Source organism: Lipophrys pholis (assembly GCF_963383615.2).
Source record: "Lipophrys pholis genome assembly, chromosome: 3".
NCBI lineage: Eukaryota > Metazoa > Chordata > Actinopteri > Blenniiformes > Blenniidae > Lipophrys > Lipophrys pholis.
The window spans coordinates 32,235,234-32,252,285 of NC_137627.1; the positions used below are offsets into that span (position 1 = coordinate 32,235,234).

At 41.2% G+C, this 17,052-nt stretch overlaps 1 protein-coding gene across 2 annotated transcripts in view; it reads right to left on the reverse strand.

Annotated features, from left to right (window-relative positions):
• Positions 1-336: 336 nt before the first annotated feature.
• Positions 337-17,052, reverse strand: part of LOC308107491 (CD166 antigen homolog) — a 53,326-nt gene continuing 36,610 nt past the window's right edge. The window contains exons 2-16 of one of the 2 annotated variants that reach the window (XM_080459840.1): positions 15,163-15,269; positions 14,745-14,961; positions 14,484-14,548; positions 13,980-14,067; positions 13,568-13,741; positions 11,545-11,669; positions 10,450-10,582; positions 9,998-10,110; positions 9,776-9,902; positions 9,093-9,214; positions 6,229-6,361; positions 5,045-5,074; positions 4,515-4,626; positions 2,113-2,254; positions 337-2,032 (exon numbers count right to left, since the gene is read on the reverse strand). In XM_080459840.1, coding sequence (XP_080315966.1) covers positions 2,152-2,254; positions 4,515-4,626; positions 5,045-5,074; positions 6,229-6,361; positions 9,093-9,214; positions 9,776-9,902; positions 9,998-10,110; positions 10,450-10,582; positions 11,545-11,669; positions 13,568-13,741; positions 13,980-14,067; positions 14,484-14,548; positions 14,745-14,961; positions 15,163-15,269 — 1,649 coding nt within the window. In that variant the 3' untranslated portion in view covers positions 337-2,032; positions 2,113-2,151. The remainder of the gene's footprint in view (positions 2,033-2,112; positions 2,255-4,514; positions 4,627-5,044; positions 5,075-6,228; positions 6,362-9,092; positions 9,215-9,775; positions 9,903-9,997; positions 10,111-10,449; positions 10,583-11,544; positions 11,670-13,567; positions 13,742-13,979; positions 14,068-14,483; positions 14,549-14,744; positions 14,962-15,162; positions 15,270-17,052) is intronic. The other variant, XM_080459841.1, reaches the window with a different exon arrangement.

The following is a 17,052-nucleotide window of genomic DNA, read 5'->3' on the forward strand; positions in this document are numbered from 1 at the left end:
CTCGGGGAGTTTTTACTTTCTAAATAATTCATGTAATTACATGCTGCTATGACTGAAAACAACCAAAACTCTTTACACGAAGCATTATTAAATCCACCTGTGATGTGTGTTTTTGTTGATTCTAAGAACATATTTAGTGAAATATTGATAATATATTTATGAGTACGTTTACAATTATATGACATTACTGCAGAAATGAAGTCACCTTCCTGTCTCTCGACACACTTTGAATGTATACAAGTAGAAAAATTCAAGATCCAAATGTTTTCTCTTTATTTCATCAGGCGATCAGGTGAAAGCTGCAAAAATAATTGATGATCGGTAGACATGCGTTTTCCAAATGTACACTTTATTTTAAACAAAAGTACAAAAACAAACAGATATTTACAATACTTGCATGGCAATGTTCACTTTCTTTGGTCATTCTTCCAATTTGATGGTTTTGCACAAGGTAGGCAATTTGCAACAGCAGCTTGGAGGTCTGAGATTATCACATGCTGACAGTATTACCCCAACCAGACTCTGAGCAAATTACTTAAATCAATGTTTTTTTGTAACGTCTGCAAGCAATTTATCAATGGTTTAAATCCAAGGTCTGAATTATGTGATAGTTGTTAAATTTGCCCACCAGGATATATAGTCTTGTACAATATAAATAGCAAAAAGAAGAATCAAATTCACATACTTCACAACTACATCTTGGTCTTTTTTCTTTCTTTCTCTTTTTCCGCCCCCAAATTCAGATACATGCTCTCCAAGGACCAAAATCCGTGACATGTACAGCTGCACGTATTCCATCGTATTCTACACAAATTTGACATGAAAACATGAACCCTAGTGCACGTCACAAACAGAACCAGTAACAGGTAGATTTAAAAAAAAAAAAAAAAGAAGGCAAACATATCATCAAGGCTACTTTGAGACACGCGTCCTGTCCAGTCCGGGCTCTCCGTTACAGAATTCAAGCTACATGGCAATCGTACCTCAACACTGATGGAGCACAAACTGACCCACAGCCTCCGCAGATAAATTAAAACATCTTTTCTTTACAACAGGCTGAAGCAAATTTTCTCATGGAACTAAACAATGGCTTTTATGCAAAAAAAACCCACATTAAAATAATGTGTGCAGCCAAACTAAAGCCAGTAAAACAGATGAAACTGTGCTGCACAGTCTTCAAATGGTCTACCTGCTTGTGTTGAATAGTGGTTATGCAAATGCACAGAACGTGAGAAACAAACAAAAAAGGTAAAACATTAACTGAGTGTCTGTCATTTCTCTCCCTTGGTTACACAAATTTAAAACAAAAATATTAATAATGTAACAGCAAAGAACTTTGTGACACATCACCTACTTCCTGCGATGCAACGTGTAAATCATATCACCACCTATAACTAATGCCGAGTATAGGAACAGATACCCTTAGCCCTTTCATCGAACTTTCATTAACTTCATCTCAATGTCAACATTTTCTCTAATGCCTGAATGAATAAACTCACAACAGTTTGAGCATCATGACACTGAAAGGCAGAGGTCGTTTTGAAACTAAGAAGCGGCGGTGGCGGCGGGACCCCCCCGGGGCCTGCGGTCTCCGAGGGGCCCTCAGGGTCAAAGACGGACTAACGCAGGTCTACACATCCTTTCAAGCAAAAGGCAACTGGTCTAGTAGGAGGTTTACTTGCATCGGCTAAAGAAACCAAAACAAATTTAGCAGTTTTCTCACTTTCCCAAAATCCATTCTAACAAACATGAATCCTAATAGTAGACAAGTTTACACATGTATCAGTAGTGCAGACAGTATATCACATACAGAATTCATTCTTTTTTTTTTCCTCTTTTTTTTTCTTAAGAAATGGAGGGGAGGAAGGGGGGGGGGGGGGGGTAGATCGACAGGCTCGGGGAATGTTTGGATATGCATTTTAGTAAAATTCTCCCTGAAACCAAATCCAAACTGTCTTCATCCGAATGTACACTCTTTTTTGTTTCCCAAAGACAGAGGTGAAGAGAAATGTGCAAAAGTTCCACGTTCTCACTGCAAAGGAAAAGATGGGATGAGGTTATTTGAGAACAAATGGTGGAATTGTCATATTATGTCTTATGTTCTCTCTCTACCTTTCACATCCCTGTTGAACGAAGGCGCCTGCTGTCGCTTTACACCTCGGCTTTTTGGCTGTTCTCCTCCACTTTCTCCTCCAGCTTCTTCTCCTCCTCGGAGGAGCCGTTCTCTTTCTCTCCGGTCTTCCAGCTTCCCTGCCTGTTTGGGTTAAAACTTTGTTACGTGACGTCCTAATAATTTCCTCCTTTCGAGACCATTTCTTCTCTACATGGGAAGAAGATGCAGAATAATGAAGGATGCAGAATAAACACTTACAGTTGCACTATGATGACAGTTATACATCTTACTGTACATCGATTATATAACGTATATTGGCTTTGATGTTGCCTTTGTGCTCAGTCCATATTATTTATAAAACATGCCAATATTTGCTAATATTCTGTCGAGTACTGCCTACTTTTTTGATTGATCACATTATAGAACATATATTACACTTGATATTTATTGTACATGATGTGACAACAGGAACCTTTAACCAAAGTCCTGAAATAAATTGATTCTATTTAGAAATGTATTTCTGTTAAAAATGGTGGGAATTTGATGATTATTTGTTTTGTTTTGGTGTTTTTGGTGACACCACTGGGACCCAACATATAGTTCTGGATTATCTGGCCCAGTTCTCAAAACCTATCATCCTAACTCTTGGGGTTAAAAATGAATCCGGACCTAAAACTTGACACCCGGATCAGAGTTGTTGTAAAATCCGGTTTGATCCACCTGCAGCAGCTGGCCAAGATAAAGCCTCTGCTCTCAAGGAAACACCTTGAAGCGGCGGTCAATGCTTTTGTCACGGGACAGCTGGATGGTTGCAACGCTCTAAATGTGGAGGTTCGTCCGGCTTCCAGTGGTTGCCTCCAGATGGTGTTTGTCTTTTAACTGGTACTGATAAACACGAGCATATCTCCCCGGTTTTAGCATCATTGCACTGGCTGTCCACACATTTTAGGATCTGTCAACAGCCTCGCCCCACCCTACCTCTCTGAGCTTATTGAGGTTTTTCATCCTACTCGCCTTCTGGGGTCAGCTGATCATCCTGAGAGATTCTCCAACCAAGCATAAGCTCAGAGTGGCCCCAAGCTGTGGAACGACTTCCCTCTGCGCATCAGAGCAGTGCCTTCCCTTTCTGTTTTTAAAACACGTGACTATATACAATTTTTACACATCTTTTTATTATCTTTTATATCGCCTGTGTTTTTATCCCTTTTAATCACGTTTGTTTTATTGTCTTGTCTGTATCTCTTATCTATTTTAGGTAAACGTATGAACCGTGCGTCTTATTTATTCTTTGTAAAGCAATTTCCCACAGTGGCGTCTTAAAAGTGCTTTATAAATAAAGTTTTATTGAATTTTTTTTCACTTTAGGATTTTCTAACAAATATGGCTGTGTAGATATGGCAGATGATGGCGTTGATATTCCCTTGTCTATCTTTATATAGTTGTTCATAAGTCTTGGGGTTCAATGTTTCAGTTCCCAAGTATCTCAACAAGCTTGATTCAGGTCTAATTATCGCATGTGCTTGTTCACATTATAATATAAATGAAAACTCCGGCAGTGTGAAGATTCTGCGGACCTGAAGTGGCTTGAAATGATCACACACGGCCCGCTGTGTTCAAAGGTCCTGTAAATATGAATGCTTCATGTCATTGCATGTATACCAATCCCGACGATGTCAGAACTTTAACCAAATGATAAAGGGAAGGAGAAGATTAGGAAAAAAGATGGCAGATATCTGTAGAGCAGTTATGAGTGAATGAGGAGCAATGAAGCCATCTTCAATCCAATAAAGAAAAAAGTGCTGGGAAAAGCTGCTACAGAGATACAGTACAACCACTATTCACATGAAAATGATCCACGAAGGCTTGCATTTTAGCTGGCGTCTGATTTTCCAGCCTTGAATACAAAACATAGCTTTGAGACCAACGTGATCAATATTCCATAATTGTACATAAAGTTAGGTTTGATCAAACGACGGCAAATGTGCCGACAGAAAATCTGCTGCCAGGTGGTGTTTTTCCAGGCGTGTGTCTGAGCAAACATGTATTGTCTGCGGTGTGTTGAGTGTTTCGTACTAAATGGGAACGTAGAAGCGTCGATATCGACAAATGCTGTTCTGAAAAAGCTTTCATAAATACCTGTTCAGTCCACAAACATCTGCATTTGAATTTATACAAGGAGCCAGTTGTTCGTTTCCTGCTTTGTTTACTACTCTACATACCTTCTGAGGTCATAAAGTAAATCTGTTTGTGGGAATAAAGCAGGAGGTTTCAACATGAATTACCTGTTTTTAAGTTGATACTGTGTGTGTATATAAATAAACCAGAAATCTGCACAAAACTGATTGTGATGGAAGATGAGAAGTATCGCTACAAAACCGAGTGTTTCAAATGAACATCTTACTTAGATTTTTTCATGTAAACCCAATATGCCAGGCCGATAACTGCAGTGGCGATGAGGACACCGACTACAACTCCAACTACCAACTTAGTTTGGTCGCTGTCGTCCGACTGGTCTGCAAAAAAGACAAAAAAAGAAACACATTTAAGATGATTTCTGTGGAACTTCAGCTTGGATGCATGTAGGGAACGAAGAAAAGAAACTTGTCATGTGCTATAAATGCATGGATTAATGGACACATCCGCACTGTACATGATTTAAATGTTAATGGGAGATATCAATAGTATAACTGCAGCAGTCAATGTGATTATCAAGATGTCAGGATGCTGGTAGCTCCATTCCTCTTACTCCTTCAGATCTAAAAAGAAAAGCCCTTGTCTAAACATCGCCTTTCCCGAAGTGCAAGTTAGAACAAAGTTAAACATAGTTATATGTGGTGGGCAACATTTTACTCCCAAGGTCTTCATTATCTCAGACCCATCCCATCACTTGTTTTCTTTTGTTTTACAAGCAAGAAGACTACTACAACTTACCTTGTTTATCCACTCTCACTTTCCAATTTACTGAAATCAGATATGAAATAAAATTAACGTCCAACCAAAAAGGGAAAAAAAAAGAACAAAACAAACTTGAAGAATTACTCTACTACTACTTCTACTCTACTTAGGCATGCGAGTGGTGCAAAGAGGGAAGAGATTAAATCCAGCATCCCAACACACACACACGCACGCACACGCACACACACACACACACACGCACACACACACAGACACAGAGCGAGCGGGAAAGGAGATGTGAATAATGAAATCCCAAACATACAGGAAATGAGTCAGCAGAGAGAGAGAGAGAGAGAGAGAGAGAGAGAGAGAGAGAGAGAGAGAGAGAGAGAGAGAGAGAGAGAGAGAAAAGGACATCAGTGTAGACAAAGTGCTTGAATGCATGCATCGATTGCAATGTGAACAGTAACGGTAATAAGAAAACCGTGTCGTCTAATCGGAAAATAACCCAAATTAACCACGATTGGGCTTCATTTTTACTTTAGATATACTCAAGGTGCGATTTGTGACAAAAGCAGAAGTGGGAATGTGTTTTTCCAGGGGTGAGGTGTAAAGATGAATTGACATCAGATAAAGTGACAATAAATAGTATTAAAACACAAACCTGAAATGACAGGAAATACAGAATTTGTTCACACTTTTCTGCATAGTGTGAATTTAGAGTTAATCTGTTAGCTTGACTCAGTGAACCGTGATAGCTCTGCTTTAGTTGGACTTCAAAAAACCTTTTATTTGATGTATTTTGGTCCAATCTGCTAATAAAGTCGCTTTAGTGACTTTTCAGTGGAGATGAACCTGATCCCTTCTCATGGTAAAGATAACATATAAGATACTGTATGTGCACCATTCATCGAGCAAATCGCACCGCAAGTTTAACATCTTTTTTGGAGGTGTTTTTAAATTCTGAAGCATTCAAAGACATGTGAAAACTCGACACAAAGAAGAAGAAAAAAGAGGAACATCTGTTAATTACACACAAGCTAGATTTGATCAAAGTATATAAACATTGCAGCAAGTCAGCATGCAGACAGAAAGAGTTAGTAACCAGAGTAGGGAAAGGCATGTAGGAAAAGCAGATTACTAAGTAATAAAAGAAAGACACAAAGAAAGACGACAAGGAGCAGAGAGTTAGGAGGACACTTCTGTTACTTTGTACTTACAAGATGACACATTTATAGGTTTGGTATCACTGCCAAACTCATTGGACACTGTACAAGAGACAGTGAGATTTGCCGAGGGCACGACTTTGATCTTGTGTGTAATCTTCCCATTGACAAAAGCACTTTCATCAAGCTGAAAGACAACAGAGAGAGAGAGGAGAGAGAGAGGGAGAGGGAGAGAAAGAGAGAGGCTGTTAGCGTTCCCTCATCTGATATAGTTGAGTTCAAGCAGGAGTGTTTTACTTTTCTAACACTAGGGGGCGATGTTGCCCCAATGAGGAACTCTGCTTTTGCATGACAAAGAATCAGCATGTGTGCCTGTGGGATATAGACTCCTGAGTCTCAAAGGAAAACCCCAGACACAAAGACAAACTGCCAACACCCTTTTTTCACATCCTCCACATGTACAAGAGGATGTGGCAATTTTGTAAATACCCATTACGGAGCTTTTATTCAAGTCTTAAATTATTCTCTCCGAGAATGAGCTTTGAAGACTTCAAAAAAAAAGAGGGGGAAAAAAATTACTGAATTGTAGTGTCAAAAGCATGTTCCCTTCCAGAATACATTGTTCTCTAGTGCTCTGTGGGCCTTTGGGATTGATTAATTCTCTTGCACAGGTTGAAGTTGAAGGACATTCTTGCAGTTGGACACAGACTGAAGGGGCTGGGGAACCCCCCCCCAAAGCAAAACAGTCACTATCCCACACACAACCCCCAGGTTCAAATGTAATTCATGCTGCGCCACTGACTGGCTCTGCTATCAGTGTGCACGCAGGTGCACCGCGGAAACAAAGGAGGGGTAAAATTGTTCCATTTAAAAAAATAAAAGTGTTTTTTGTCTCCATGACAGTCAGGTGCAAAATAAAGTGTTTGAGCCTGAGAGTGAAAATGAAGAAATTTACTCTTTCGAGAGACTGAGCACAACTGCCTGGGAATGTTCAGACCAGATAAGTTCAAAAGTGTGACAGAGAAAAGGGTGGGGGGTAAATACTAACTGTGCAAACTGCTACACACGTATTCACTCACTCAGGAGTGGTGAACAGTAAAAGCAAAGCTGCAATTGTTTCGGCAGTACGATGCTTCAAACCTGAGTTTAATCAGACCCTCGTATCTCTGTTGATGTTATTCCTTGGTGTGTTGGAAGGAAATGCATTTTCAAATTTTAACAACTTCATAAGCAAAACAGCAGTTTTTAAAAAGTACTGCGTTTTGCACACAGTCAGTGCAAAGTTTCATAGTTTCATACAAATCACTGCGATTTTTTACTGGATTAGATCCTTGTTCTTCTCTTTCATATAGGAGCATAATCAAAATTGATGGCTGGCAGCATTGATTCAGCATTTTTAAAAAAAAGCTTTAAAGAGAATGTCAACACAATTGTAACAACAGTGCTGCAGAACACACCAGTTAACAAGCACAAGGGGGTAATTCCTCCTCGATAGCCTGTCAGTGTGAAATCGGCTTGTCATGACATGATGGCTTACAGCTGTCCCAGGTGTCAATGGGGATCTATTCCATTCTTCAGTCACTGATATTAAATAAGCTATTACTGGTTCATATTCTGGGACAATTTAGCGGTTTTGCAATGGCTTATTCAACCCGAGGGCATACTGCAATGAGCAACAAAACTTTGTAAGGAAGCATTGCCATTGTTACTATCGATAGCATCTGTGAGAGAGGACATTCAGACTTCAGCTGTACGATTCTAATTGTTGAACAAAATGCTTATTAGTCTCAGTGTATGTTTGTTAAAAATCCCTTGCATGAATTCAAATTTTTTCATAGCTGTAGTTATTGTGATGCTATTCTGGTGTTGGATTGACGCCGCCTGAGAACTCCACGTTTACTGCTGTTACATTGCTCAGAAATTTCAGCATTTATTTGCGAAATGAAAAAGTTTTGCATAAAACAGCTGTGCATACAGGTTCTAGTCGTACCCTTGCCTTTTGTTCTGGAGGATCGCCTCCAGCCCCACGAAAACCAGAGTCTAAACAAAGCAGGTAGAGCGGAAAGCCAGATGGAGGCTGTACTGTACTCTTTATCCAGCAGGTGTTTGATTATGTTTGAAAACACACTCATGGTTACACAGTAATCACATGTCTGTTCAGATCCCACAGAAGTGCCATTTTTGGGAGCTACCTTAAATTGTGCTTGCAAAAAAACACAAATTATTTGAACGAACTACACGCTGAAAACTCTGCATGGGGGATAAGTGGTTGGTTGTAAATCAAAAAAAAGAGGCCGTGCATTTGAAATATAGCCTCTCTGAAGTGTGTTTGCTTTTTACACCCTGACTGTGTGAGGCAACATAAATCTCTCATAAGTCTGATGCAGACACCATAAACAAACTTACCTTGAGTACCAGCATGTATATTGACATTTTGCCTGCGGCATTACACCGGATTCGATTTAGTTATAAAGGTATCTATCTATCTGGAAGGCTCTACGTTTGAGTGAGTTGGGAATCCCAGAGAAGCCAGTGATGTCTACAAGGTGCACTACACCTTCAAGCATAAATTCATATTGCGGGATCTGGACCAAAGCTGATCATGGAATACTTTTACGACTTTGTACCAAGTAAGAACGAGCGAGAGAATGAATCCACTCACAGCAACAATTATGATATAACTGTCACTATTTAAGAACATTTTCCCCTCCAAGGTTTTTTCTAAAGCTTGAGGAACGTTTTATTGCACTGGCAGAGGAGACAAGCTTCTACAACGAAAATAACTCTGAAACACAATGAATAAAAATGTATGTGCAATTATATAAAGTTGATGGGTATGACCTTCAGAAATGGGAATAATTATCCGTGAATGCATTGCATGTGCTGCCAAGGAGCTCTAAACGTGTGAGCGTGCATACCAATGTGCCATTGATGCTCCAGGAAACAACGGGCTTTGGGAAACCTTCAACGTCACAGATTAAGACTTCGTGAAGGCCGTCGTCGCTGAGCTGCTGAGACAGCTTTTTGATGACGGGAGAACCTGCAACAGGAGACGATTCATCAGTGACACAACGCGGCCGAGACAATCATGTTAAGTGGGAGCGCTTCGCTCACAAAAACGTCCAAAACATACAGACAGAAACCGGCTTTGACTGGAGGGATGATTTGATATTTAGGGGGGGAATTCACTTATTGGCTTTCCTGCCAAGATTTAGATGAGAAGATAAATGCCATGCTCATGTCTGTTTGATAAATCCGAAGCTCCAGTCTTGCAGCCGACTCCCTCAAAAGTGCATACGAGGAAAATCAGCGAGCCTGGTTCTGTCCAGAAAAGTCCCATCCGCACCTCCAAACCTAACCAATTAGCACGCTCTGTCTTATCTAATCTGTGCAGAAAATGAAGCGTAAAACACATATTATGATGTGAACTTGCTTAGTTTTGTGTAAAACCAACAAACAATATGTAATTACATTCTGCTCGTTCTTTAAACAAATCTGGACAGAACCAAGTTGGGTTTTTTTTTACTTAGGCTACATGTGAACATGGTGTAAACCTTCACTACCAGTGATTGAGTGTTTTTTTTTTTTTTTATTCTGTTACCTTCAACAACCAGCTCAAAGGAAGCTTTTCTACTGAGCGGCCCCATCGTCACCTCACACTCATAGACACCAGAATGTGAGTAAGTGAGCTTGTTAAGGTTGGGCTCCTTCTCCAGCTCAACATCATCCTGGATTAAATGAAGAGAATATCGCCGCTGTCAATAACACGGCACAAACTGTGCTTCAGTGATTTGAAAGTTGTTGTATAAGAGATTGCTTTTACCTTTGTCCAAGAGACCTTTGCTTTTCCGGAAGAATAAATGTTAAGAGTTAGAGGCAAGCCCTCACCGGCACGCTTGACGATGTTCCCAGAGGGGCTGGAATTGATGTCTAGGTCTAAAAGGAGGAGAGGGATGGTGGGAAGATGGTTCAGAGCCTTGATAAGTGTCCAGACATTTCTGTTGGTAACCATACGGCTCCGCTCTTGGCTCACAGCCCTGCAGATGCAGCTTATTAGAGACTGTGCAGTTGACACAACACTTTCCCCAACAAATCACAAGAAGACAGTCTGGCAAACAGAGATATTAAGACTTTCTTTCCCCCCAACAAACACTTTTCAGTCCTATTGTAACAAACAAGATTGCACCGGGAAATGGAAATTACACTGAGAACGATGCAAGCAGAACTACAGTTTATAGATATTCTTTTTTTTTGCAAATGTTTTTTTTTTCTTACAGTTTACTGTGATGTCCTCAGACGCTTCCATTGAGGGATTTTCGATCAGCGAGCATTTGTATTCTCCGGTGGTGTCACGTGAGACATTCGTAATGGTATAAGTGTCGCCATTTTCCACTTTCACCACGTCTCCCTTCAAAGACATACAATAACACAATGGTCAGTCAGTTCATTCCACAGACTTCAAAAGATTATAAGCTTTGAATACATTTTTTTGTTTTAACAACTATCACACCAGGCTGGGACAGACTGTCAACTGAAGTTACCAGAACATCTCAAAACATTTGCGCAGGTCTGTATTATCCTCATATCCTCAGGCCTCGGCCTTGAAGGTGTTTGAAACGTTTTAACAACTGTTTTTTTATTCTCATCATAGTCTCCAAGGGTCAATTTCATACTGATTAGTGTGTATTTGGTGTGGACCGAATGAACAGTAGTTTGTCCAGATGTTGCACTAACAGGGATTTATTCATTTTCTTTGCCTTTATGCAGGATTGTTCTGTGGAACAATTAAAGTCTCCATGAAGCGTTTACTGAACACAGCACACACCACTTTATTCCTGTGTGTTGTGGACTGCTGTGCAATTATAAAGCCGTCATTACTGCTAATTCTACTACTTCTCAGTGTAAACTTTTGGTAAGAACGAGGCATTTGTTCAACAGTCTACTGCGATTGCTTCCACACCACATTCAGGTTTTATTGTCACAAACCAAAAACTCAAGTAGGTCGACCAAAATAATTGTCTTGGACCATCACTTCTCTATTTCATTTCTGCGAGTTATAAAATATGGGAAATTAGAAAAGATCTTTCGATGTGTCAGTCTCGTCTTCACCCAGACTGCCAGCAGGTCCTTAACTTCTCTCATGAGCTCTACTTGATTTTACATCTGATGACTTCTTGAGTGACCTATATGGTGAACAATTCTCGAGATTCTCTTATGACGCTTGTGAATATTGCGCAAATTTTAAGCAAGTGTGAGCAAAGTTCAGGTGAAATATTGTAATTTTTTTCAATACAATATTTACAATATTTCTGTGTTGGTATATAATTCATCCTGAAGAGTCGCAGCGCAGTGAGATATAGAGTTCAGTACCTTAAGGTGAAAGTTGAAGCTGGTAGGTGCTGGATTTCCATCTGCCTCACACTTCAGTGTCACATTATCTCCTTCTACAAGTGGACCCGGAGCGATGACCGAAAGAACGATGTTTTCAGTAGAGTCTGCAGAAAGTAGGAGACCAAAAGTCAGAGAGGCAATGCATGCAAGGTTGGAGGCATGTGACAGGTGGGTCCTGCTGCCCTGCCAGCTGACTGCAGGCACTGCAGCGAGCAACTCAGGCAGCAGGCAGTCAAACTTTGTGGTATTGGGTGCAACCAAGTTTGAAATCCCACAGAGGAAATGGCTGAGCAGCCTTCATAATCTGAGGCACTCGAAGAAACAACGCTTTCAAAGCTCAATGCTTCTGCTCCATCTGAGGCGAACTCTTTTGAGAAAGTATTCCAGCACTGATAAGTTCTACTTTGGGCCTCGCTGAGAAGGTAACGTCAATATTTAATGCTAACTTCGCTATAAATCCCACAACAGAAACACAGAATCCACATCGCATTTTTTCAACTTTCCTCATCAAAGGCGTTAATACTTTCGTCTGTCTGGAGTGGAAGCGATAGAATTAATGAAAAGAGCATGAATTAAATAGATAACTTGGAAGCCGTCGGCTTCCTGTGTATCTTCTGGTCTTCTTACGGGTCAGGAGGCATGTGACGGTAAACCGGCTTGACTTCCATTAAATATTGAGAACGGTGTTCCCTCAGACTGCATCTTTATATCTTTATGTGATAGTCAATGAGATTCAAAAGCAGTTTACTTTACCAAAAAGAAAAAAGACATCAAACCACAGAAACTCATGGAAATGAAAACAACAGAAATATTTCAATAATTTTAGGTATTAAAAGGAGAAAAGACCAGAGAGGTTAGATGTCAGAACTGGTCACCGGTTAAAAAAAACAAAACATGCCAGGAAAGAATATTTCAGAAAGACACCATCTGCTTCATTTTAAAACTGTAGAGAACAGAAAAATGTATAGTCTGTGTTGGAATCAAGATTTTATATATTTTTTTATTGTAACATTCAAGATCCATGAGCCAAATCTGAAAGAACCAGTAAACACTGTTATATGTGTGGATTAAATATGAAGTTTTTGACAGCAGTGGGTTTAGCAGTAAGATGGAAAAAAATGCAACAGATCAATCATTTGTTTAATCAGGATAAAAACTGTACAAACAAGACAGATTTTTTTTAGCACTGCTTGATCAGCTGTTTCCAGTCTATAAGATAACCATCTGCTGGCCATCATGTTATATTTAGCATTCAGACATGAGGGAGGCATCACTCTGTGCAACTTGCTTAAGAACGCTGCATTTCCTAAAAAGATTAAATTATTTCTTTAAGGCTTTTTGTTCACTCCAGAGGTTTTCTTTTTTTTAAATTTCCTTCTTCCAGTTCTCAAAGAGCCTTCAGTAAATCTTTTTTTATTGTAACATTGCTGTTCAGCACATTTTACATGCATGTGGATGGAACATGACTTGTTACCAGGCTTTTCTCTACCTGATAGAAATGAACCAAGAGGAACAGAAATGCTCACTACTGTGAGCAGATCCGTCTTACGCTGAGCGCTGCTGGTGGTGAGTGCCATGTTTATATCACATGACATGTGCAAAGCTTATTAGCCATGTAGTAAAGCCTCTAGGTACGCAGATACAGAGTTGTTATGGACACAAAACTAGCCTACTTTTTTCTCAATCCACTTCAATGAATGGCTCCATGACGCTGTGCCAACGATCAATGTAAGCAAAGGTCCAAAGTGGATGTATGGAATGCCATACATAACTGTCTGTGATTCATCCACACAATGCCTCACTGTGTGGTGTGCAAGCATGTTGAGAAGATGCTCTTCTAACAAGAAGAAATAACAACAACCAGGACTAAGGATGATAACTTCATTTAAAAGGGTACAGCAGGGTATTGACTTTCATGTTTAGTTTTTTCCCCGCCATGTTGCTGTGTACTCTGACAACAGATCATGTGCAAACAGCACAGAGTGTGTGTTCAGTGACTCACAGGTGATGGTAAAGGTCACCGGCGTGGACAGCAGCTCCGTGCCGGCGGCGTCTCGAGTGCTGCAGGTGAACTGGGCGTTTTTGTCTTCCTTCTCTGCAGAATACTCCAGTGTGGCGGTCGTGGTCGAGAGGCCGGTAACAGGGTCCACCAACACAGAGGTTTGAATGGAAATCTCTGGACAGAAAACAAAATAACACACATACTGCTTGAAAACTAAAGAGGATAGGGAAAAACAACAACAAAAAAGTGGACACACATGCTGTCAACAAGCACAGCCAAGATTCATCACAGTAGAGTAATTTAGAACCGCTGTCGCAGCCAGACAGAATAAAATCGTCAGCTTGTGTAATATTTATGAATTTCAGATTTGGGGGTTGAATTAACAACGAGAGCAAAGATGAGGCGTGCTCACCGTTTCCGTCTGCCAGCAGAGGTTTGTTGTTCTTTAACCATGTGATGTTGGCAGCTGGATTGGCATCTTTCGCAGCACATGTTCCCAGCTGTGGAAGACAAAAGAAGAAAACATCGGCAAACAGGCTTAACAAGAGAAGAAAACCACACTCAAAAGAACAAAAATCCATTCATCTCCATAGTTGACCAAACGGCGAGTGAGGTAGCTCCTTCTGAGCCTCACATTTGCAGACTTGAGAGTTTTCTATGCAACAGACCATGAAATGCCCGGAGCATTTCTAAAGCCCCTCAGATCCTTTGGGTATTTTAATTGAAGTAGGGGGGCTTCTGCACTTTACTAATTCATGAGAATCACTTCAAAGAACTCATTACTGTAGTAACACGCATGGTTTTTGTAAGGCCTCAAGATACCTCAGCTCCGGTGAGGACTTTGCCTTGATGATTTGCTGCATAAAATAATGTGGGTATAAGCAAAGTTTACGGGTATAAAAAAAAAAAACCCCACCTTCGTAAGTTTGCCGATCTCCAGCTCCTCTGATTGCTCAGAAATCTCCAGCTCTGTTGGGAACTCTGTAATAATAATAATAATAATAATAATAATAATAAACAATAGTAATAACAATAACAACAACAATAATAAAAATAATAATAACAATGGGGGGGAAAAGAAAAAGAGTGCATTAATCAACATGGAAAATGAGACAGCTTGTTGCGTGTCGGTGGCACTTTTACGGACACGCTCCAGAACTGAGACGCTCGCACTCACTGTAGACGACCACATTGACCGGGTACTCGGCGATGTCCGCGCCCACCACCTCCATGCAGGTAAAGGTCCGCTGGTCGGCCAGTGTGGCCGAGGACAGCAGCAGGCTGGAGTTCACGGCCAAACTCACGCGGCCCTTGTACTCGTCGGTGGCACTGATTGAGACATTTTGGTTTTTCTGCTTGACCAGCAGGTCGCCCGAAAGTCCGTCCCCTTTGTCCTGGAGAGCGAAGAACAGAGAGAGCCTGTCACGTGTCCGCCGTACGACGTTTTGTTCCCCGCCCCTCCGTGTCACAGGGAGAGACGGGTGCGCGGTCTAATGCACGGCACATGCACTCAGACTGGGCGCGGTTCAGGCGAGATGAGAGGGTGTCAGACAGACATCACCATCTCAAAAGCGCTGACCTCCAGGCTGACTTACATATTTCCATTTAGTGATGAAGACGTCTTCCGCTTTCATGGCTCCTTTGTTGCACGGGATCGCAAGTGTCTCGCCGTACAGGCCCGTCACCGTCTCCAAAGCCGCCACTGCAAGAGAGAGAAGACAGAAAAGCGTTTTTCAATTACTTTTAAAAGAGGGCTAATCTGGTCAGCGCCGACACAGCGTGAATTTCTCAAACAGAAAATTGAAATCTGTCATTGTTCTGATCACTTCAAAGTCTTCTTGTTCTGAACATATTTGACATTTATCAATACCACTTAGTGTTCCCTTAAACAAACACAAGGAAAGCAGTTTCTATACTTTGGCAAATTTTACAGCTCTCTTGGCTTAAAGAATAAAAATAAAAAAATACAAACAAAAAAAACAATAACCTTTCCTGCCCTAAATTTCATTGAAACCATCGCCATGGAGACAAAGTGCTTGAGAGGGGGATGGGAGGAGTCTCAATGGGCCAGGATGAGGGCTGAGAGCCAGAAGAGGCTGCCCCAGCCCCGCTCAGTTTTTTTTCAGCATTCAGATTTACATTTCAGACCTTTTCCGAGTTCAGGCTGAGGTAAATGCGGAAATCTGACGGCTGAAATACAAACCGGTGACCAGACGGCCGCCGTCCACTCATTCAGTCACAAAGTCGAGTCTGTTTATTTACAAGAAAAGCTTGAAACAATGAAGATGTTTGATATTCTGTGTGCATTCATGCCTGAAATTGTCTGATTACACTCACGTGCAAAAGAAGCAGCTGCACACAATAATGCCGCTTCGACACCGAGGCTAAACTTTTACTCTGGCGTTCCCTCTTAACTCAGCAGACTTTGAATGGTTTCCTCTGAGTGGCGCAGAGACGGGAGTGAATTCATTTGCCGTGTGCGTGATACTCATTTGAATCCGGTTTGAATGAAGGTAAATACTTTGGCTGTGGTTACCATTGTCCAAACGAAGACAGAGTAACAAGTAGGACTTGGAAGGCGTATTTGCACAGTTGAATGTGACGTCAGGTTGAGTGGCTAAGTTCAGAGGGGCACAAATGTTTGCTGTCAATCCTGTCTCTTCTCTTTCCCACATGTTAAAACACTACTCGTGGGGGTGTTGTCTTTCTTTTTTGCAAACAGGAATAACAACTTCATAAAGTACTTGTGCAGTGGTGTGATGTATGACTTTCAAGATGTAACCAAATAGTCGGCCTCGTGTCAGCAGAGTCTGCCGTTACAGGCGTCCTCCTGACACTCGGCCCAACGGGTTCACACTGCAACACTTGTCACTCATCGTTATGAGCTGTCAACTCTGCAAACAGCATCCAGTCTGACGCCGAACTAACCAGCATTCCTGCAGCCCGGCTGAAAAGTCACAATGGCAGAAAAACAGAACGCAAGACAATTTAATAATACGGTTTTAAACAGAGCATGCTTCATTGCTCCGCTGCGTTAAAACTTGTTTTCTGTTGCTGCCATGAATTCTTTGTCCTCTTGGCCGACTTGTCTCACTTTAAAAGACTAGTTGGACATTTGGGAAATAAATATACTTCTCTTGCAGAGAGTTACACGACATGAAGAGATTGATGCTAGTGTGTGTGTGTGTGTGTGTGTGTGTGTGTGTGTGTGTGTGTGTGTGTGTGTGTGTGTTTGTGTGGATTGTGAGGCGAATGTCGGCTTTCACTTGTTTGAAGGCCAGAAATGAGGAGAAACTGCTCGTCTGGCTCCGTTCAAAGATGACCACAAATAATCACGTTGTCTGTTTGTTCTGTATTAAACCGTGCGAGAGCTGCAGGTTCTGACTGCGCAGGGCGATCGTGCCGACACCGGCTTCATGTGACGATCATGAGAAACACGGAAAAGGAAACAACGCTAAATGATGAGCAATGCTTGCTTTAACCCA